The following is a 22,554-nucleotide window of genomic DNA, read 5'->3' on the forward strand; positions in this document are numbered from 1 at the left end:
TTGCCCCTCAATTTCTGTTGCATTCTTGCTGATTTACACTCATGCACAAGGCAGGGGAAGCAGTTTCAGTGAGATAATTAGGAGCGACTTGTATCCAGTGAAAGAGCTGGAGCTAATCAGCCTTCAACTGAAAACTCTAACTTGATAATACTGCGAGATGTAGCAGCTTCCTCATGTCAGTGGGAGGGAAGGGCCACGATGTCAGCAGGATCAGACCTAGCACACTGCATCTCTGTAAGGGGAATGCTCTGAGGACTGCAGATGCCATCAACAGATCACAGGGAGAGGGATTGCAAAAGTAATCTACAGCCCTTTTCCCCAATTGAGTCGAGACCAGAATCAAGGCTTTTGTTTCAGAAACCAGAAACCCAGCAAAACTAATTTGTGGAGGTGCTATTAATAGAACACAGGAAATTAACTTAAGTTTTCGTTACTTTAACTTGTAGAAGTGATTGACTTGGCTGTAATACAGGTCAGCGCTGCCTGTCTTCCCAAAGGTGCTGAAGACCCAGTAGCTCCGAGTTAGACACCGGTTAAGCAGTTTTCACACAAATCTGTAAGGGGCACAGCTTTGACAGTTAAAGGTATTATAGCCACAGGTTTCTGACAGAACGGCTTTTTATACAATCTTTACTTGTTTCCTAAAGCTACAGTGGTTTCACCTCAGACTCTAAGAACATAGACTCTAAGTAGATGAAACTCCAAAATAGACATCTTCTGCTCCTACAGGCTTTGAAACTGTGTGCCTGAATATTGGAATGTGTTTAGTGAAATCAATGTCCTTGCTCCTCTACCTCCAGAAATTATTACTTTAAACTTGAATCCTTACTCTGGCTTGTTGCCCCATTTCATATGGCCAGCAGACCCCAATTTCTGGCCTGAAGGATAGTGTTAAGCATTTTTACAGAGTGTATGACTAAGAGTAGGCATAATAGAGGAGAATAACCTTTAAATACAGGTATTCACAGTAAAAGATGCATTGGTGAATGGTTAAGAGAGGGCACAGACCTAATGACAGATGTCAGAATGTTTCAAAGATTTGCTTGATTATTAACTAGGAAATAACACAATGTACATGAAATCACAGACAATAGGTTTGCTTCTCTGCTAAAAAAGAAAAGCCTCTTTAAATTATATTGGGCTGAAAACAGGGCTCATAATAGAAACACTGATAGAATCTTAATTATAGAGGCAATTGCACAGACTAAGGTTCAGGCCACCCAATTTAGGAAGTAGAATGCAAATATTTAAAAGGCTTAAAAGGCCTGCTACTATTCAGCTGTAGATAGCAGCTGGCTTTGGGACTACTGGAGCTAGGGTTGCCGCAGAAGAAGGGTTCATAATGGAGGATAAATTAAGTAATTTCCAACCACTTCATTACATGATACTTACATGCCTTGTCAGTCATTTTTGACCCAAGTGGTTAGCCTAAAATCTGGAGTTTTAGAAATTGCTTACAGTAAGAGACTTGGGTGATAGTCAAGGATTTGCTGCTGCAATCCTTTTTATTTACCAAGGACACGTTAAATCCTGTTGTCTTAACCATAATAAATCAAACAAGAAGCATTTTTGCTCACAGAATCCCTTCTACAGCATGGCTTGGGTGGCCAGTACTTCCTACAGTGATATGTACTATTTCAGCTATACTTCTATAAAGTGCTTTAAATTCTTTTATCTTAAATTAAGAAGTCAGCTACACTTTACCCAGAGTTTTTCTAGAGCCCTTTATCTAGAGTTCACACTGAAACATAAAAGACAGACATCGGTATACATCAACCAAAAATAAATAAAAAAGACCTACTTCTGAGTTTCCCAATGCAGATTTTATGCTCCAAGAAGAAGGAGCAGTAAGGCAGAAAAGCAACTGTACCCCTTGGCTGTGTTACCAAACTGCCCGGTTCTGCTGAGGGCTGTTTAGAACAGCGGTTGATGAAGACTGTCCTGCAAAAAAGCAGTATTGGAGAAAGGCTGATGCTGAAAAGACCTGTATTTTAAAATGGATCGTACATTAAATCCTTTAGTGTCCCATCCTGAATAGTGCTCCATTTATTGTACCTGCCGCAAAGGTTGAAAACATGGCTCTTCTTGGCAGAAAGTCCGGACCTTTTCTACAGGCCTTACAGAGTTACTGCAGACACACTGAACATTAAGAAAAGAAATTGCACTTGGCTTGACAGACTTGAGCAGGCAGAAATGCCAAGTATAATTCTTGAGTATCAGGGATAAAAGAAACCTCTGTGATGGTTTCATCCCTAGTATTTCATTTTATAGCTTTGGCCTTCATAGATTTGGCTGTCAGAGCACAGGAGCAGTTCTAAGAGCCGTAAGAAACAGAAACTGCTGAGGCACCGAGGCACAACTACCTGAGAGCTGCCTCAACCCAAAGCCCTGGCATTTTCCTCTCTATCCCTAAATACAGAGCAGTAGCCTTCTGAAACCAGCCAGTCTATGAACACTGTCATATGCTACAGGTGCGCTGTTGCTGGGCTTCTGCCACTTTGTCTTGCCTGTGACAGGTGAATAGGGTAAGAGAAGAAGAAATACAAAGGTCCAAGGAGGTCTCTCTTTACAGAAAGAAGGAATAAACAACTATTATCATGGGGATTTTGAGATTAACAGGGCAAATACTGCACCCAGGCTCTGACACAGGGGTGATCTGACCCCACAGGCTACAGATGCTGTTCACAATACTCCTCGTCCCTGCTCACAGAGCTCCAGCTCTCTGGCAGCTCTCCTACGTGCATTCATTACTCACAGAAGGGCACATGCCTCCATCTTCTGGACGGCTACAAACCAAACACCATTAGCCTCTTTCCAGCCATGCTTGAAACAAAGCATTGTTAGCTCAGAGAAAGCAATCTGCTTTAGCCTCAGGAAAGGATCTTTTTAAAGTCTTTGTTATATTTTTAGTTGTTTTCACCTCTGAGATGTTCTATGAAAGCTTCCACAACTGTGTATTTTTTAAGCTATTCTTAATCCCTCCTTCAGAAAAAACTAAAACAACACAACACTCAACTCCCTCTCCTTTATCTTTTCTTGCTCTGAGAAGTCTTTCGTGATTTATTTTCTTCTGCCTCAATAGCTGATAACTTCCTTTCCTTCAAGCCTCAAGGAGAAGGATTCTATCTTCCACAACAAGGAAATACAATTTTTGAGCAAAAGCAGGATCTAGGCTTTTGCTGTTATTTACCGCATCACTGAGACAGCAGGATGCCTCCGCTGGGACCTTGTGAACATGCTTTATTTATTTTGAGATTAGATTTGGAAGTTTGAACGCAATCAAACAAACTAGTAACATAGCATCATATATTCCCTGAAAGTGGCAATCCTCTATTCTGGCAATCCTGAAATAACCACCTTAAAATCCTAGTAAAGACTGTTACTTGGTAGCATTATGCTGTAGGTAGAGTTCATAAAATCCAAAGGACCTTTCTCTTAATGAGCTGTCACCAGAGGGAACAAACAACATGGTCTGAGAGAGAAAGCTTGGGGTATAATCAGATCCTATGAGCCTAGCCACAAAGCAATCTCATCCCAATGCAATAACCTGCCTTTCTCCCCAAAAAATTTTACTTTGTGTCCTCTCACCTGTACTAATGAAAGCAGCTAGAGGCTGGAGCTGGGGTTAATCCTTCCCTTGCTGGCTATCCGAGGGCCCTTGGCACCCTTTCCCAAAGAGGAAAAGTTACAGGACTTCCTGGGCGAATTAGCAAAACCCAGTTAAGTTTTAGAAAGAGAAAAACGTGTCAGAAGTTACTTCTACAGCTACCTAGATATGTTAAACTAAACTAAAGCATAGCTGATGACAAGACACACTGTCCCTGCGCAGGCATGTATTTCACAGGGTTTTCCATTTCACTGCAGGCAGATGGAGCGCTCTCTGCTTTCTGCATTGTCCCGAAGGCAGCAGCAGAGGATGTCACCCGTGTGTTGAGCTCAAGAATCAAATGAGCAGTTGGTCACCTGAAATCAGTGCGCTGAAAGCCAAATGACACAGAACAATAACGCTTTTCTGTACTGCTGACATCGATTCAAGGGTCTTCACCAGTGCCACCTACTTGAATGCTTTCTCAGCAAGCACAAAGTTTGAGAGAGAGGAGCTGGTGGGCCTGGCTGGCTCCCCTGTGCTGGAATATGTTTTACATATTTTGAGATGCAATGAACAGGACCGGTGATTCTGTGTAATGTACCAGCTGGAAAAAACCAGCCAGTTTCTGGAGCTGCCCCTTCGTTCCTGCTGTCACTGGCTGTCCTGCTGTGGTTCTGGGCACATCCCTATTAGAGCCAAGAGGGCTGAGTCCTGCAAGGACCAAAGTACCTCTCTGAATGCAGGGATTAGTTTTTATAACACATTATAAAGAGTGTGGTGATACTCATAGCAATGATTGACTTAACCATTAGAGAGCTTCTGCCTTCCTACTCGTAGGGGTAGCGTTTTGCCATGTGTTGGAGAGAGCTGATGAACAAAGCATTAACTTGGACTTTCAAATATGTTTCTGGAAGATGTTTTATCTGTTTTCAGGAAGACAGACACCATCTAGCAAGTATTTCTTTGAGTGTCTTGTCTTGATATGGTGTCAGACGTAGTGATGTTCCATGTGGCTTTTAAATCCCACCACAAACTTGAACGTTGTCCAAAGGTCAGACGCTGCTGAAACAAGGATTTGGACTGAGAAGCTGCTAAGATGTGGCAAAGCAACATCAAGGATAGAAAGAGTTAAATGGCTGAAGAAAATTGAGTACAGATGATCATTTGGGATTTTTTTTCTGCTTAAGTCAGCATGAAGAAGAAAAACACGGTCACCATGAAGAGTCTAACAAACAGAAGCACAAAAGAAATTGCTGTGGCCAGGAAATGAGCTGGGGAAAGGCAGTTTACTCACAGAACTCCTTAGAAAAGGAACAAAGAGTGCTGCAAGAGTCAGAAACTGCAGGCCCAGATCCAGCAGGAGCTGGAGGAGTCACTGGCTCACAGCCATATGCCTACCTGGAAGCAATTCTCAGATCCAGGTCTCGATGTGAGCTCTGTCCTCACCCAGACACTGGTGCACAGTTGTCCCCTGTGGCCTTCCCTTCGACTGCCTTCTCTCCAGCTACTGCTTCTCTTCAATGACTGCTGAAAGCCCAGCTGGAAACACAAAATCTACTGACAGGGGGCTGTATGCAAACTTTAAATTTGCATTTTTTTCATATTAAAATATCAAAGGCAGTGGGACTGTCTCTATTACAAATCTCCATATTGTATAGGCCAATTTTGCCAGTTAAAATATGCAACATAATATTTGTAAGAGTCTTGTAACTCATTGCAGCTTTACCTTGCTTTTCCTCCTTGCACCCTCCTTGGTAAAACTGGTTACTCCCTTTTGCTCAGGCTTTAAAATGTCCCTCACACAGAGACTTAGCTGGGAAAATGAGAACTGGAAAGTGTCAATTTCAAAATCTGATCAGTGCAAAATGCAGCCAGAATGCAAAGTTGCACAGATGTCTTAGAAAAGTCATTCTGATTTGTTACAGTTTGGTTTTTGTTGTTTTTTTTTTTCAATACAGAACTCATTGACCTAACTCTATCATAATGAGAACAGCAACATTAGAAAGCTTTAAAACTAATTGCTGTAATACAGGTAACAGTTGAGACAATCCCGCTAAGTTCAACAAAATTAGGTTAGCTTCTAGTTCCCTTAAAAAGTTATGATTTGCAAAGTGTTAGCAAACGTGTTGAGACAAATCAAAACCCAACAACTTTAAAAACAGCAACACGATGTCAAAAGGCTGCCTTAGTCAATACCAGTCATTCATGACATAGTCCAAGCACATCAGCCACAGAGGACCCCATCTCCCTACCTCTTTAATATTTTCTCTGTTCTCATGGAAACCCTTAACTCAATATAGGAGTTTTGTAATGGTTAATACCCATCCAAAATATTAAGATGATTGTGGGGAATCATTTTATTTCTCCATTGTAAATGCACAATATAATTGTCACCTGTGAGGTATTTCCAGCATGTTTAATATTACATTTTTCATTACAAGTCATTAATGGGGCTAACTCTTGACATTTGACCCTTCTGATGTCTGGTAAGGGGATGGAAATATTTCATTTTGGCTCCTGCCTTTCTATCGTGTCTCTACTTGTTTGTTCAGGATTTGTTGTTGTTTCGGGGTTTTTTGTAGATTTCTATTTAAGACTTTATTAACCAGGTCTCCCTCCCAATCCCAAGTGAAATAATCTACTCCCACTTCCAGATAGGTGCTAAGGTTTCTCTATCACATACAAAAGGAAAATAGGACACACCAGAGATCAGGTTCATTCTCATTCTTCATCCTTAAAGGTACTCAAAAGCAATCTGGACATGGCCCTGGGCAACCTGCTCTGGGTGGCCCTGTCTGAGTAGGGGGCTCGGCCAAGATAACAGGTTTGGTCACAGAGGAAGTACAGTGCCCACCATTCTTATACCATTATGTGCAGCTGTACCACAGCATTAAAGCTTGGCAGGTTCAAGTTGTTGGATGTTCAGCCATGAAATATGGACCTGAAGTTGTAGCTGGAAACTCAGGTGCAGACTGACAAAACGGACGCAGAGCATCTCCTGTGGGCACCCTGGCCTCATTCTTTCCCAAACCTGTCTATTTCTTCTGCTATAGTCCCATTTCTTGTAGAACCAGAGCATTACATCTGATTCTAATCCATTAAGTTTCATGCTATTTTCCTTTGTGTAATTTCACTAAAATTCAAAAGAATTACACCAGGGTGAAGTCACTGTTTTGGTGGGGTTTGGTTTGGTTTTTTTTATGTTAGGTTCTAAAATACCTCCTTATTTATGTTGTTAGATGGTAATCTGTTAGAAAGACATCAACAGTTTACAACCGAACTGCATAAATTAGCAATGTAATCTGTTGATGGTTTCCTGTTGTGGTGGTGGCGCTTTTTTTTAAATAGCAGTTCTACTAAATCCCAGGAATTACAGACAACTGTAAAACAATTGCAACCATTACTGAACCAGCTAAAAGCAATTAAACAGCTGCATCTTCTAAATTGTTACTGAGTCCAGAGGCCTACAAATAATACAGACTCATAATACCAGCTACAATTACAACTTGGCTTACAGAGCACGGCTAAGTATGAAATACATGATAAAGATCTTCAATTTATGAGGTAGTTTAAAAATGATTTGTAGTGTGTAGTACATAACAAAAGAAAGCAAAACCAAATGATGGCTAAAATCTTCCTAACTTTTATATGTGTATGTTTCAGATCCATTATTTTATGTTGTTTTCTTTGCTTCTAATAGAATAACTGATCAAGATATTGGGACTAATGCAGGCACATATATGTATATAAACACACAGTCCTCCATGAGAACAGCAATTGATTAAAAATTAAAAAAAAAAAAGGGGGGGAGGGAGGGATGAGTGTGACTTGGTGTTGGTGGACAAGAACCTACCAGAACTCATCTCCTCATCACAAGTAGGCATAAAAACCTGATTGTATAGTGTAATAGGGAAATGGGACTCCATTTTTCTAAATCCTTGGTGTTCCTTGTAACTGCTGAACAGCTAGCTGCCCAGATTGTTGAATCTGCATTTCAAAGACCACATCAGATTCAAAACAAGTAGAGACAGAATAATCTGTTAGTTCACATTACTTGCTTCTACAAGTCATTGCAACAGTTTTCTATACAGTATATTTGCCACTGTTTTGCTTTTCCCTTTGCCATTTCAAATGAATTAAATAATGAAACTTGCATTATTTAGCCTAGGAAACCAACACATAATTTGATAGACATCCACACTATTAGAAAATCAACCTGATTTAAGATAGCTAAACATAAGTAAACAAAGCGGGTAGAAGAAAGCTTTACCTCTCTGCACAATTCTCCTTTGCAACCCTTGCTGAGTGATGTAGCCAGTAAAAACCGCTTCTAGTACTTATGGATGTAATGAAAAAATATTATCGTTAGAAAAATCTTGTGCATTTAAAATTACATAAGCAAGCAGTTAGGAATAGGTAGATACATACATTTCAATGTCAAATTTATTCCTACAAAACAACATACTGTAAGCTGGTATCTTTTTCAAACTACATGCAATGAGTGTCACTTAGTGTTGATTCTGTTATCAAATTATTTATTGGCTTCTTCTGATGTTTTACCACTTTGTAAATTATTAAGCCTGAAGTGTGTTATATATTTGCTTTTTGCCTACTGGGCAATTTTACTATTTTGAAATTGGCCCTGTGTGACTCTTCTTTGGCGTACCACTACTACTCATTTTATCTGTCTTCCTCCTTGCATTTGTACCTAAGAACTCCACCAAAGTGACAGTGTCTGAATTATTTTGTTTTGTTGTGTTAGGACAACCTCCCAATCTACTCTTCCATTCAAAGATAGAAGGGACTGGTTTGGTAGCCTAGCAGGGAAGCTTTTCTTGTATGCTGTCTCTTACACATGCGTTTGAAAGGATCTCTTAATCCATTCATCGGAAGGATGAGCAATATGCAATGCTGGGAAGATGGCTATACAGATATATATACACACATATATATACACACATATATAAAAGCATTATTTACTTCTAAAATTTTGTGGGTGTCCTGTAAGTGAAGAATAATTTTCTGTTGCAAGCCTAGAGATGTACACTTGTATATTAATTATGCTTATTTAGAAATTATCAAGGTAGGTAGACAGATGAATTAGTAGTTTGCTACACAAACCTCAAACTGGGGACGTGGTCCCAAGTAAGGGCCATTTGTTTGTTGAAACTCTTCTAATTAATTGTTTTTGATAAAAGATGAGAGGGCAAGAGGCATTCCTGTTGTAAATTCAAGTTATGTACATTTTTCTGAGTATCCAGCCCAGGTCTCTACAATGTAATCCAGTGATTTCCATTCCTTCTTTTGACCACTTTGCCAGCTTAATGGAAACAGCTCTGAACTGAGCTATGGAGTAAATGAAAGACTCTTGAAATTCCCCTGACGACCTCCATTCCACCTCTGGACTGCTTCCAGTACACCAGTAATTGTGCAATTATAGCAGCATTATATATAGAAAATCAACATGAGTTCTGAGGTCGTTCAACAATGGCTAAGCATAATTATTTACATTACAGTCACAGAATTTATGGAAGGGAAAAAAAACAGCAAAAAACAACCTAAAATTAGGCTTTTGGGAAAGGCAAATTGTAGCAATTACTGGCCTAGTAGCTCTTTTTAAAGTAATGTTCATGTATTCAAAAGGAAGAAATGTTGGGTTTCCTTTCAGCTGCCGTGCTAGCTCCAGCTCTGCAGCCAGCCTGTGTGTACTCACTCAGGAAAGCAGAAGGAGCTGTCTGATGGCAATGACAGTTCTCACTGCTAGCAAACCAGGGCACAAATTAGCCATCTCTGACTTCTCGTCAGATCTTGCAAAAAGATAGGCCTCAAATCCTTGGAAAGGCAAGAGAATATACACTATTATACTGTAACATAGAGCTGGTAATTAGTTTATACCTACAGAATAATTACATTTCACTGGGACTGAGTGAAAACAATAAAAACTACTCACTGATATGGGGTATTTACAGCAGGGAAACTAAACCTGGTTGTTTTGTAGTGGCAGGGGATGAAAAAGCCCTCTTCTTGAAAAATATGTAGAATAATTGAAGAGATAATGAATTTGAATTAATTGAAGGTAATGCAAAACAGTATAAAGAAATGTAATAGCCTTGAAACAACATAATCAAGTTCAAGTAATATACTATGAAATAGTATGACTGAGGTACGTGAACACACTACATTATTGCAGCAGCATACCTATTGGCAAATGAAAACAATGGGTTCTTGAAAGTCATAGTTACAATGAATTAGTAGAAGCCATTATTTCCACAAACAGGAAATCCCACTGTAATCAAAGCAGCCACAGTGCTTTAGGTCAGCACTATCAAGCCCAGCACATGGAGATCTCGCCCCGTGTCCCAGTGAAGCTGAGCTCCTTCAGATAATCGAGAGCCCTGCCAATGCGTTAGTGAGTGCCCGTGCTGCACGTGTGCCAGAAGAGTGAATTAGCTGACGGATACAGTCAGTCAGGGCCTTCTCTTCCGAGGATGCTCATAGCCAGGCAGCGCAACGAGGAACCATAACAAACCCGAAGTAATGGAAGTAAAGAGTTCATTGCGTGCGATCAAGTGGTCTGTCTGGCCCTACGTCCACAAGCACAAATGTCAGTCTTAGCCTGCAGGCAGCCTTCCCAAAAGATGCTTAATTGAGATTAATGGTCTTTTTTTCTGGGGCCCATGGAAAATCCTAACTAATAAAGTAATACATTCAACAATAAACATAATTTATAATATGTGTAATCATTAAAAGACATAAAAAGCCCTGACCAACATGACACTGAGAGAGAAATGTCTTATGCCTTTCCCATTTTGCTTTTTAGAGACACTTTTACATGTTCAGTTTAAAGTTAGCATTCAAGTTCCTTTTTTTTAAAGGCAAATATGCTTGCTTTATACACCGGCATTACCCAAACTCTTGCTGATGTCACACCAAGCAGATACAACTTCAAATCAGCTTACATTGTGGTCACAAGTGACAGGCTTCTGTAATTCTAAGTCAAAGTAATTGTACTTACATTTGTTGATTTTGCTTGTTGTGACATTTTTCTAGGCTTTCTCGAAATGTTGAACTTAGTCTTTCTCCATTTCCTATCACCTGCAATGCTCTTACACACTTCTGCTCGCACTGTAGTGGCACAACACCTTTCCACATAAAACAAGGCCAAAACTTTTCACAGCAATTCCTGCCTCAAATCAACTGTTCTCTGATGAACTAGGCTGGCATCCTGTTAAAAGGCATATAATTTAAGAATTTAACATGATAGAGATTTACTCATTCATATACATACACAACACACACATATGCTTTCAAAGGTAAGGGAAAATAATTTACTACTTCCTTCAAGACATACTTATTGAATGTTATACTTCAAGAATCTTTGCAGATGATCTGAAAGGTCCTACATAAAATGGTCAATATCATGCAAGATTTCCTTTTTTCTGATGCACAGAGTATGTACATACATGTGTCCTTGTGTTTTATACCAAGAAATATGAATAGAAACATAAAGTATACTTATCCAGTTTGAAATAATTATACCCAGATGTTGAACAGATTCCCTAATAACTAGCAGAAATAAATCAAGGCATGTAATATTTTATCTTCAGATTTTTCTGTTATCATTATTACTAAACAATGCTCCACTTCTCCTCAGTACATAGACCTATTAAAACAGAGAGCCAGGACTTTCTTCCTTTCTTTACCAGGTCTGCTGACCAGGTTCTGCTTGCATCCTATCTTTTAATCTAACCGTAATTTTAGTTCTGCTTTGTCCTGAAGTCTGATTCTTCCAAAGGCCCTAATGAAACCCAAATCCTTCCGTGCTGTGCAGCCATCCTTCCTTTTAACCTTTGCTTTCAGCCAATGCTTGTGCTGCCTCACTTCCCCTTCGCTAGCTTAGTGGCAGCTCCTCAGTGAGCAGTACTGCTGGCTGATGTGTCATCGCCCTGAGCATAACTGTCACAATTTGGGAATTACGAAACACTAAGGAATTCATTCAGGCAGATGTAATTCTGCTGACCACAGTGCACTTTAGCTAACGACAAACAATTTCACTGGGGTCCTAACATTTTATTGAACAGTATGAAAGTCTGTATGTAAGCTGAACATTCTTTAATACTCACACCTGATGCAAGCATTTCCCATAATTTATATTATTTTAATTTGCACACTACACTAATGGACTTAAGTTTCTTTGCAGCATGTATTTTCCTAATGCCTAGCTTGCTGCATAAAATCCTTTAACTCAAAAACTGTTCTTGAGAAAACTCACCCTACTTCAAGGATGCTAATCCTACCCTAAAGCAATCAAAATAAAATTTGTTACATAGCATTAAAATCAATGACAGTTCTAGGGATAATGCATCAAGTAGTAATCAATCAGAATTTCTCTGTATCATGAAAAAAATAATTTTATACTTTTATGAATTCAAAATTTACTCTTATTTTTCAACATATTTGGTACACACACACACAAAAAAAAATTAACTCCCATAATAGAATGGCAAGTTACCCCAAAATATGGTCTAGAAACCAGACTTTTTAATCACCATAAGACATATCATGTGCCAAAAGCTTTGCCATAAAAGCTTTTATTCATACTACATTTACACAGGGGAAGACTTGTATTTTGTAATTACTATGCTTCACTCAAGTCCAAATAGCAGAAAAAAAAGCATTTCCCTGAAGTTACGGCATTCTTATAAATTTTACGTTTCAACTATTTTATGCTCAGACTCAGTTTCTGTTGTATTTTAAAACATCTATGATTCTATATGAAATACATTGAATTTGTTTGATGTTACTGCATTATTCATAGCCTTTTTTTGGAGAATATAGGGAAAAAATACTGAAATTCTTATCTCAGACTTTGGGTGTCATTCTGTTGTTTTGTTAGGAAATGGTCTTTCACTTCCAAGAACGGGAAAGATTGATTCATGCACTCAGCAGTAATTCTCCTCTTGAGTTCTGTGGTGGCAAGACTAGGCTTCACTTGTACACCTTCACAAAATCATTCTCACAAAACATATTTACTTTACTCACAAAATAAAGCTGTCAATTTCTCATTTATTTGTGTTTCAAGGAAACTTTTTAATAACCCTAAAACCCCATGCATTATAATGCTTAATTAAAAAAAAAAAAAAGGCTGAACAAAGAAACCCAGTTCCAACTGACTCAGATAAGAACCCTCACAGATTTTCTGCTCTACAAACTTTAAATGTTTTTGCAGTCAGGCACCCCGTGCCCTGCAGTACTGATTCCACAGTATGTTGCCATATGGCCTTGAGGGCTCCTCGTCCCACCTCTGTATCATCTCTTGCCAGATGCGCGGAAGTGCTGAAACATAACACTGTTCAAAACACCTTTAGGCCTGGTCCTCTCTTGTATTTTTTTACATTACATACAGAAAAGTACTTTTTCAGTCAAGTAGGTTCTTGATTGCATAAAAATATCCTAGTTCTGATTGTGTGCAGATTTAAAGGTGCTTAATAAACAAACACTGAGACCAACCAGTGACATTGCAAACTGTGCAAAGTTAAGCGTGTATTCAAGTCTTTCTGGGAGTGAGACCTGCATTACAAGAAATAAGTTTTATAAATATATCAACAGATTAAATAGCAGGGCTTTTACCACAATGGCTTGATATTATTTTTTTTTACCTATTCCAAAGTTCCTGTTTACTTTCTTGGGTCCTCTGTATAAACTGGACACAGTTATAAACCACACAAAACACCATACAGAAAGATTTTTAGATTATCTATTTTTTAGCATTTCTACACAGCACTAATGTCTTAACAGCCCTATTCAAGCTGATCAAGGTTCAGAGCTTGCGGTTCTTCCTCAGTCTGCGTTGGTACAAGCTCACATTTAATTCACAATTAAAACTAAATAGTAGCCTTAACATTTGCCTTACTGCTTTTAATGTGAGGGATAATGTTGTATGGCTTTTGTCTCATATTCTTAAGGAAACAAAAGAGCTCACAAAAATTATATGAGACAAATTAGACAGTTTTAAGATCGACTTTTATTGAAAAATTAAAACTGCATTGCATATCTCCTTTATAACTTCAACATTTCTTAAACCACAAAACAGAGATTCTGTTTAAAAAATCTCTTCATATTTGTCACTGTTCAAAAAACAGATCGTTAACTAAGTCAATGATGATTTTAAAATCCTGGGTTATTCCCAAGGCCCCTGGTTCTGTCTGTCTGCCATGAATGGTACAATCTATCTTCTCTAAAAAGTACCTTTAATAATACAATCAGAATTTTTCTCATTCAAAATCAACAGCTGCTGTTGATTTTTATCCAACAATCAGACTTTTCCAAATGAATTACATCAGTTAATAAGCACTGCAGTTACATGTTCAGCTCAGGTCTTACATATTGTTTATTTGATCTGAATTCACCCCCACCAAAATTACAGTGATTGTCCATGTGATTTTAAAGGCAATATTGCTACCTTAGAGTGTATTTCAAACCTCAGAAAAACGAAATCACTCACCTGGAATTGCAATGCTTTGAATTAGTCAACACTTCTGTATATCCATACTTCCTGATCTCTCACAGCCAACAGAGTATGGATTAAAAAGCAGGAAAATTCCAGGTAAGCTTTTGTCTGAGAAGCTGTAACATATTACTCACGTGAAAATTACCTACTGAGAAGAAAACACAGATGAGTTCTCTCACTGATGACTGTAAATGCTCTGTTTAAATCAGCTGACCAAGTCAGAAATTTATATGAGCCCTGTGCCTGTGGAACATGGTACATGTCATAGGGAAACACGCCAACATCTGATATTAGAATTAAAAGCTTTGCAAAAACCTAATTGTGGGTGTCATTTGTGTCAAGACACAACACTGCAGAAAGGCAAGATAAAATGCAGAGAGTAGGAAGATAAATTCAAACACCCTGTCTTTAGAGAAAACAGCTCAGTGTTAACTGTCTCAATTCTGGAACAAGCAGGAGGAGCTCCATGGTTCCCACCTAGCTGCAAACCAGCAACGGCAATAGGTCGAACCTCTGATGCTTTTGACCTTCAAAACACAAGATACTCTATTCAATGAAGAAGCAGACATTTTAGTAAGCAAAACACTGTGTATGTGCTGAAGAGATCTAGATCTATTTCCAACTACATCACAGAACTGTCCAAGGCTCGCTGTATGAACGCCAATAAGCCATATTGTATAAGTCTTTCCTATAGTTTCATGATTGGTTACATGAAGATTATTCCCTTTACCTAGCTTATATGTTTCTAGGAGAATGACACTTTAAATACAATAAATTATTATTAGAGTACTGGGATGATGATCTGGATACAAGGTCCATGAGGTTAAAACATTAAGGTTAGAGGATTAAGGGTAAGCTGGGGTCTTTACTAACACTTCTGCTGAAATATCTTGTCTAGGGAGGTGAAGGAAGTCAGAAATTTCCACCCAAGAACTGGTTGAAGAGATTACAAGGACCACGGTGCTGTTTGTGTGGAAGATGTAAAAATCCTCTGGTGAAGCTAAGTCAGCAGTAATACATCTTTGCATCGATTACACTAGTTCATGTTGTTTCTCGTAAACAAGAAGGACTGAGGGAAATCTTTCAGTCTTCTGTAGCTGCCCTTTGAATAAAGTAGAACTGTTACAGAAACCAGATTCCAGGCAGAAGCCCGTAAATCGAAATGTGACACGTACTTCCTCTTCAAAACAAACTCCTTTCTGTACTCTAAAAACGGCTCTTAAGGAGAGGCCCTCTGCTGTTGATGCATAGCTGGTATCTATAAAGAACAGCATTTAGTGTTATGGAAGCTGGTGCTGAAGTCAATGTCCATGCTGACTACTTCTCTATTGCAGGCCTGAGGTCATACAGCATGGATGTTTACATTAAGAAATTTAATCAGGGTAATAATTAAGGAGGATTGAGGTTTAATATCAAGAAGACATGAAACCAACTACACTGTCTTAAGGAAAATAACCTAATGAAAGAAATACTGTACTGGTGAGATCACTGGGGGGTTTCATGGCATAAAAGTAACTATGTAGGTAATCTTTTGAAAGTTGTACTCATAAATCTAAATGACAGTGACAAATTCATAATAATTTTTAGATTCCACTCAATTTCAAGAATGTTTTACAGAAGGTTATGGAAGAGGGATAAGCAATAGTCCTGTGAAAAGCTAGAAAGGCTATGCTATATGATACAGCATTTACCATGACAGCTTCTTCCTTCTCCCTGCTCTGACGCAGCCAAAGATGTGAGACAGCATCCTCAGGAGATGACCAGTGGGACCTGCAGGGTGGAAATCTCTCCTGGCTGTAGCTGTCCTTCCACTGGGCTGAAGGGGGCCAGAGGGGCTGTGAGAACTGTATACTGTATAGCATGACTGCATTTCACTGAATGTTTCTAAAATAGTTTAATTTTATTGTGGATTGGGAAGGGGGGGGGGGGGGAGAAAAGAAAAACAGTTAATTAGTGACTTGCATAGGAGATAGCCACAGAATCATGTATTAAAAGATTTGAAATTAACATATTCTATTTATCACTATGACAGTAACTCAGTAGACAGAAGATTACTGAATCTTTATTCTCTTCCACTAATCTGCTTCCAGTGTGGCGTTTTCCACTTGGTAGTATGGGTTATCTAATGAGTAAAACTGAACAGGCTGCAGATGACTCTGCTGTCTATACTTTGAAAAGTCTAGCCAGTTGAAATTGTTATGACGAGCCAGCTGTATTTAAAGATTCTGAGATTACTTTTGGTTTTATTTATTTTATAAGCTCCAAACACATAGTGAATTCCATTTCACTAAAAGAATGATGCTGGTTAAAACTTCCACAGAATTTAATTAAAATGGACGTAGAGATTAGTCCTGAAATACAACTCAAAAACAGGGGCCTTGGTTAACAACCAATATTCACTAGAAAAGCATTCAGAACACTAAACAGACAGTCTGACATTACAATAAATAAAACTGAAAATTCTAATAGATTTAAAGGATCTCATCATTTGACAGTCTATACACAATGTTAGAATTCCTTATATTCAGTAAAATTATCTGTAAGTTCTTATTTAAGGGCACTAGGATTTAAATGAAAGTGTCAACTAATATTTTTGTATTTTTTCTTTGGCTCACAAAGACACTAAAATACCATAAACATTATTTAGAACTTCAATAATATATAAATAGGATACATTACAAATGGAAGAAAATACAAGACAACTCTTCAGCATGGTAAATCTCTGCATATAAATAAGCAAATATTTCATATACCTACAGTTCAACAGTTATCTTGCTGTAAAACTATTACATTTAAATCCTTTTACACAAAGTCATTTAACAATAATATACACAATCTACACAAATTAACCTCTAAAAATACAGCAATAATATACCTGTTACAATGACTCTGCTACTATTATCCCCTGATGTGACACTAAAGGAGAAATACAACTATTTTACTCGAAGGTGCTGTTAGAGATTGCTGTTTTGTATGTGAGAGAAGCACCAACAATAAGGTTTGATACAGTTATACGTTTTCTTTAGCTCCTAAGAATCTACATTTTAGAAATGTTTCTATATGTCTATTTTTACCTGGCAGAAAAATCTGTAGCACATCGTCCACATCATTAGTTGTTGAAGGAAAAGTTAATTCTCTTAAAGTGGAAAACATGCTGTGGCTTAGATCTAAGTTTATAACCACTTTTTATATATATATATATATATGTGTATGTATATATATATAATTATATATATTTATTTATACTGTACATATATACTGTGCAGAATTCTTAATTTGCTATTTTAGTACTTACTAATTTCCTGCTGACTACAATAAACAAGACCAATGTAAGAGTCAATAGTATTTCAACTTCAAGATAATACATTTTCCCTCAGTAATATGATCTACCAATACATATATGTTTCAGTAGCCTATAGGTGTTTTGTTTAAGGATGTCTTAGGAGATTGGAACTTACAGAAAGATAATTTCCTTAGAACATGTTCTGCAGAACTGGGTTACAAAAATAGCCAGTGCTGGAAAAGAGTGAATTAGAGAAATAAATCATTCAACGACTGTACTACAGCTCCTGCCCCAATCTCTCTATTTCCTCAATGAGGAAGTCAATGTCAGATTTAGTTGCTGCTGGGTTTGAGATGACCATTCGGAAGAAGTTGACTTTATCGCCCTGAGGCTGATATCCAACCATGGTAGTACCTGACTCCATCATCAGTGCTTTGATTTTCGGTGCCACCTTTATAATTTAAAAAAAAAGAGAAAAGAGAGAGGGAGAGAAGAGTAATTTAAAAAGTCAATCCTTTCCTCATATGTCACAACATTTATTAATTTGGAAAAAATAAATTGATAGATCAGAAAGACACTAGTTTTTATTAAAAGATCTGTAACAGAAAAAGCTTGAAAAACTAAACATCTAAGACTGGATATTTAAAGGAAAGTTGACAACAATAACATCCATCTTTTTGACTAAGAGACTAATAGAATCCTAGAGTATTCACTATATAATAATTTTATATATTAAATATACATGTCATTTCTTTGTGAAGATTTTTTCATGAAAAAGTGTTTTCTGTGGTTTTATGAAAGCCTTCTCCAGAAATATCTTTTTTGAGGGTATTTTCCATGAGAATATTATGTATTCTCAAAGCCGGGGGGGGGGGGGGGGGGGGGGGGGAGCAGGGAACAATGATGGAAATTTTTCAAAAATTTGTATGTCATAAAGAATATTTTCTGTTAGCATAAGCCACGGAAACCTTCCAGTAAGTTTTGCTGTACTGTGCATTTACCGCAATTGCACTTCCTCACTGAATTTACAAGGAATAATATTCCAACAATCGAAATATTTGATATTGACTGAACCCAGGTTTTCCATCCAGACCTTCTTCTGCTCTACTCTCTGCCAGCCAAGGTCAGATGTCTGGCTTTTTTACTGTTTGGTAGGATGCTTTATATCTCTAACATTTAACAGGGTCAAGTCAAACATTTCATCCTTCCTTACCAGTCTCACCTATCTTCCTCTTTTATTTTCTTTGGCAATTTCTTTATCTAACATGTCACTGGGTTGACTCAGGAATTTCTATTCTCTTTCCCCAGTGTGATGCAGACATAAAATCCTCTACAAAACCTCCCAAGTTTGCTCGTTCTTCTCCCTTCCCAAACATAAAAAAAATTGCAAGTCATTTTGACAACTATTAAACCATTCTTTTGTCTCCTGCACATACTTCATTCCACTTTAGTCTGCCTAAAATGCTACTACAAAATAAAAGTATTTCACTTCAGCTGCGAGTCCTAAGCGGCGGTGCCTTTATGATGCCTTCACTTCCTTCTATCATTTCTTCAAATAAATTTATCCCACAGTCCTTCAAAGGGTATTCATTTTCATTGAAATGTATTAATGCATGACCAACCAAGCATATTTAAAATCAAAATAGACCTGAGAAGGACGTACAGGTTTCCATGTCCTTTACCTGTCCCAGCATTTTCAAGTAACTGCCCTTCCGTTTCTCCCTTCTCTTGCTGATATGCTGTCCTATTCAAACAGGACCGAGGCATCTTTGTGCCTAGCTATTTTTTACAGATTGGTGACACTTCTGGGAGCACAGAAGTGCTACAAAACAAAGAATGACTGTGTTCTGTGTCTGGTTCTACAGGTGAAATGTGACTTCAGCCTCAGTATAAATAGGAGACAAAGCTGAACAAATGCCAAGGTCATAACAAGCAATTGGAAAACTGCGTCCCAGAATTTGAAACATGTCAACACCCAGATAGATTATTTTTAATAAACAGAATACTTTGAGTTGAAAGAGTAGGCTATATTTTTGCATTTAACATAAACCACATACCCTGTGTAACTTTTCTCTTCTCTCATCACAGTCTGGCATGCCCCTGAGACTTGGCGGAATATACCAAAAACATACATTTGTATGCTCTGGCTGCAAAAAGAACCAAATACATACATCAATAAACAAAATAATACAGATCACTCACACACTGAAGGCTAGTTAGTAGCATGTTTTAGCACAGACATGAAAGACAAAACACAGTATTAACTTCCCGAGTTCTGCATGTTAAAACAAAGAAAACTGATTCCAGTACTGCAGGTTGCACCTGCTGGCTTGGATTCCCTATGCATTGTCCTATTTACAGTGGTTTAGGGTGCTAATGAAGTGCAAATGCTTTTCACCTTCATGCAGTTTCATGAGGAACTGTTTTCCAGGATCACAGCAAAGGCAACACAATTTTCCTTTTTTTGCTAAGCAGATTTGTTATTCTGTCAACCAAGGGCTTACGCAGTGGCACTAACAACAGAACGTACAGCAAAACCAGCAGATTCTCAGTTACGTATGTTATAACATGGAATCTCAGCATGAGTAGATCGTATTAAGGTAGTCTTTATGCCCTAAACTGAGAAGTCCTCTGCAGAAGAGCAGGAAAGATGATAAATCATTCATGGTACAAAACCACATGCATTTGGCCAAAAAACTTCCCAGATGCCAATAGTCATGTAGTTCTTTAGAAAAGAAGACCAGTTTTGCATAGCTGGCTTGAAGAACTGTGAGAAGTGTTAAGATTGTTTTTGAAATTCCATACAGACTTTGCTCCTGCACACAAGTTAAATGAAAGAAAACTTACCTCCCCTTCAAAAACCATCTCAAATTCTTCTCTGTTTTTTATTTTAGTGTAGAGATATTCTGCCAGCTCCAGGCATTTGTTGATCTGATTTTCAAATCCTACTGTACCCTGTTTTACAAAGGAAATAAGTATTAATTATATCGTCATTTTTCCTCCTCCAATCAAATCATCTTTCCAGATAGACTTCACTATTAAATGCTTTTAGTCAAAAAACATTGAGCAGTATTGTTTCTTGTAATTTAAAATTAAAGTTAACTGACACTCCAAAAGTGGCTAAATGTGGCCTAACTGTAATTGCTGTTTGATTTTGGACTTGTTTTAAGATAATTCATTATGATGACAAGGGCTTTTGTGTTATTTTTCATAGATTATTTTTAGGTCTCTTTTTTTTACTTCTCATTTTCCAAAAATATTATGACTGTTACGTCTTGGCTGCCCAGTTCTTGCTGAAAGACTAGGAACATGGAATGAGAACTCAACTGAAAGGGTAAGAGTTGGGAAGTAATTTATTTCCTCTGAACAGTTTGCTAGAAATTTGCATTTTAAAAAAGTCATCAAACAAAAGCCTGCAATATGTTTGCTAAAAGTCATTTGCCTACCCACTGACCATTTGTCATATCTGATTTGTTCTGAAAGATCATAATCCCAGAAAAAGTAGATGAATACTGATAACAAATAAAATAAGCGGAAAAAAAGTTGAGAGGGTTTTGGGTATTTTTTCAAGTACACTTTGTATATGAATGAAGAAGTAGAAAAGACAAGTACACTCCTAAATTATTGCATATGTGGGATAAATTCTTTGTGCTGAATAAAATGACTGAATTCACAAGAATACCTCTGGACCTAGGCTATATATTTCTATAATGAGGACAAGAGTATGGTTACTCATGGTGACTAATGCTGAAGGAAAAATTTCTATAGCTCCTAATATTTTGTTTTCTTAACATTTTTGTAATATAATCATGCAATCTGCTAGAAACAAATTCTACCTAATACCTCAGAGAATTCAGATCCAAGAAATATGAATCTGCCTCAAGACCAAACAGAAATCTGAACTAACTAATTTCTGGACAAATTTAAACTCCAGATATGTGGATCAAGTTAGCAATTTTAATCTATATTAATTTTTTAAAAATCACATCCACAAACAGACTACTTCTGAATTTTAAATATGACCCACATCCATTATGGTTTCCACTGTATTTTTTTAATTTATTGTGAAGTGTTCTACTTCTTTAGTGAGGTCACTTTAACAGGTGACTATAACAGCAGAGCTAGAATCAGCATGCTAGTTTTAACAGAAAGTGTTTGGCTAGTGTTTAGGAAAACGTTCAGTCCATGCTTTGATGGTATCTGTAGTCAGCGCTTGGTAATTACGACCATAAACAACACACTACACAGCTGCAAGTCACAGCCTGATTCTAATGTGTCATAAGAAGTTGCTGGATCACAGTACCAAAATGTTTTATTTTTGAGGAACAACTGAGTCTGGACTGAAATGTGCTTAGCCTGGTAATCAAATCTGTGCTGGTTGCTGAAGTCATTCTTTTAAATGTTTTGTGTTTAAGTGTTGTGTTTCTTTTTCTGAAGTACTTCTAGAAACAAATAATGACAACAAAAGTAACTGTATAACTAAAGTTCTGTCACTTTCTTCCCTCAGTCTTCAGGACTGAGGAAATCTGCACAAAAACATCTTTTATCATCATAGGTTATTTACTATTGCCATCTAACTTTCACCCAAAGTGAAAACTGTTTCATGGTTGTACGTTTTGCCATTAGGTTTGATCTCAGTTTCATAAAAATAGATCAGACTGTGGACAGGCTACCATTTTGGCAGCAGAAGAGCAAGAAGAATAGTAATAAGATGACTGCACATAAACAAATAAAAATAAAATGTGTTTTCTCAACTGTATGGACCTTCATCTTGTGAACATTGTAAGCCCATGCTTAAATTCAGCCATCCAGGCATACCACAGTAGTACCAGGGAACCATCTGTCAAATCATCAGTTGGGCAAAGCTTCTTAAGAAAAAGGCTTTGCAAACCTGATACTCAAGGGACCCCTGTAAGTCATCGAGTCTGCTCTGCTGCTACTACAAGTAATCTGTCATAAAATACAAATGTAAATGTATAGAAAAGACCATTTTGTTGTCCTGTCCTCACAGGTTTTACTGCAGGACTCATCTAGTGATTTACACTTTCTTCTCATTTCCAGCTGAATTTATTGATGTCTAACATTGTTCTACAATTCAAATGGCTCTTTTCTGACAATATGCAGATACCTGTGTGTTTAGTGATTGTAACTACACAAACATTTATGTTAAAA

The 22,554-nt window shown here is 37.6% G+C and overlaps 1 protein-coding gene across 1 annotated transcript in view; it reads right to left on the reverse strand.

The window, feature by feature from the left end:
* Window positions 1–250: 250 nt before the first annotated feature.
* Window positions 251–22,554, reverse strand: part of GAD1 (glutamate decarboxylase 1) — a 49,030-nt gene continuing 26,726 nt past the window's right edge. The window contains exons 15-17 of the mRNA XM_080398941.1: window positions 20,230–20,337; window positions 19,440–19,529; window positions 251–17,833 (exon numbers count right to left, since the gene is read on the reverse strand). Of these exons, the coding sequence (XP_080255067.1) occupies window positions 17,660–17,833; window positions 19,440–19,529; window positions 20,230–20,337 (372 nt within the window). The 3' untranslated portion in view covers window positions 251–17,659. The remainder of the gene's footprint in view (window positions 17,834–19,439; window positions 19,530–20,229; window positions 20,338–22,554) is intronic.

This window comes from Falco punctatus (genome assembly GCF_963210335.1).
Source record: "Falco punctatus genome assembly, chromosome: 8".
Taxonomy (NCBI): domain Eukaryota; kingdom Metazoa; phylum Chordata; class Aves; order Falconiformes; family Falconidae; genus Falco; species Falco punctatus.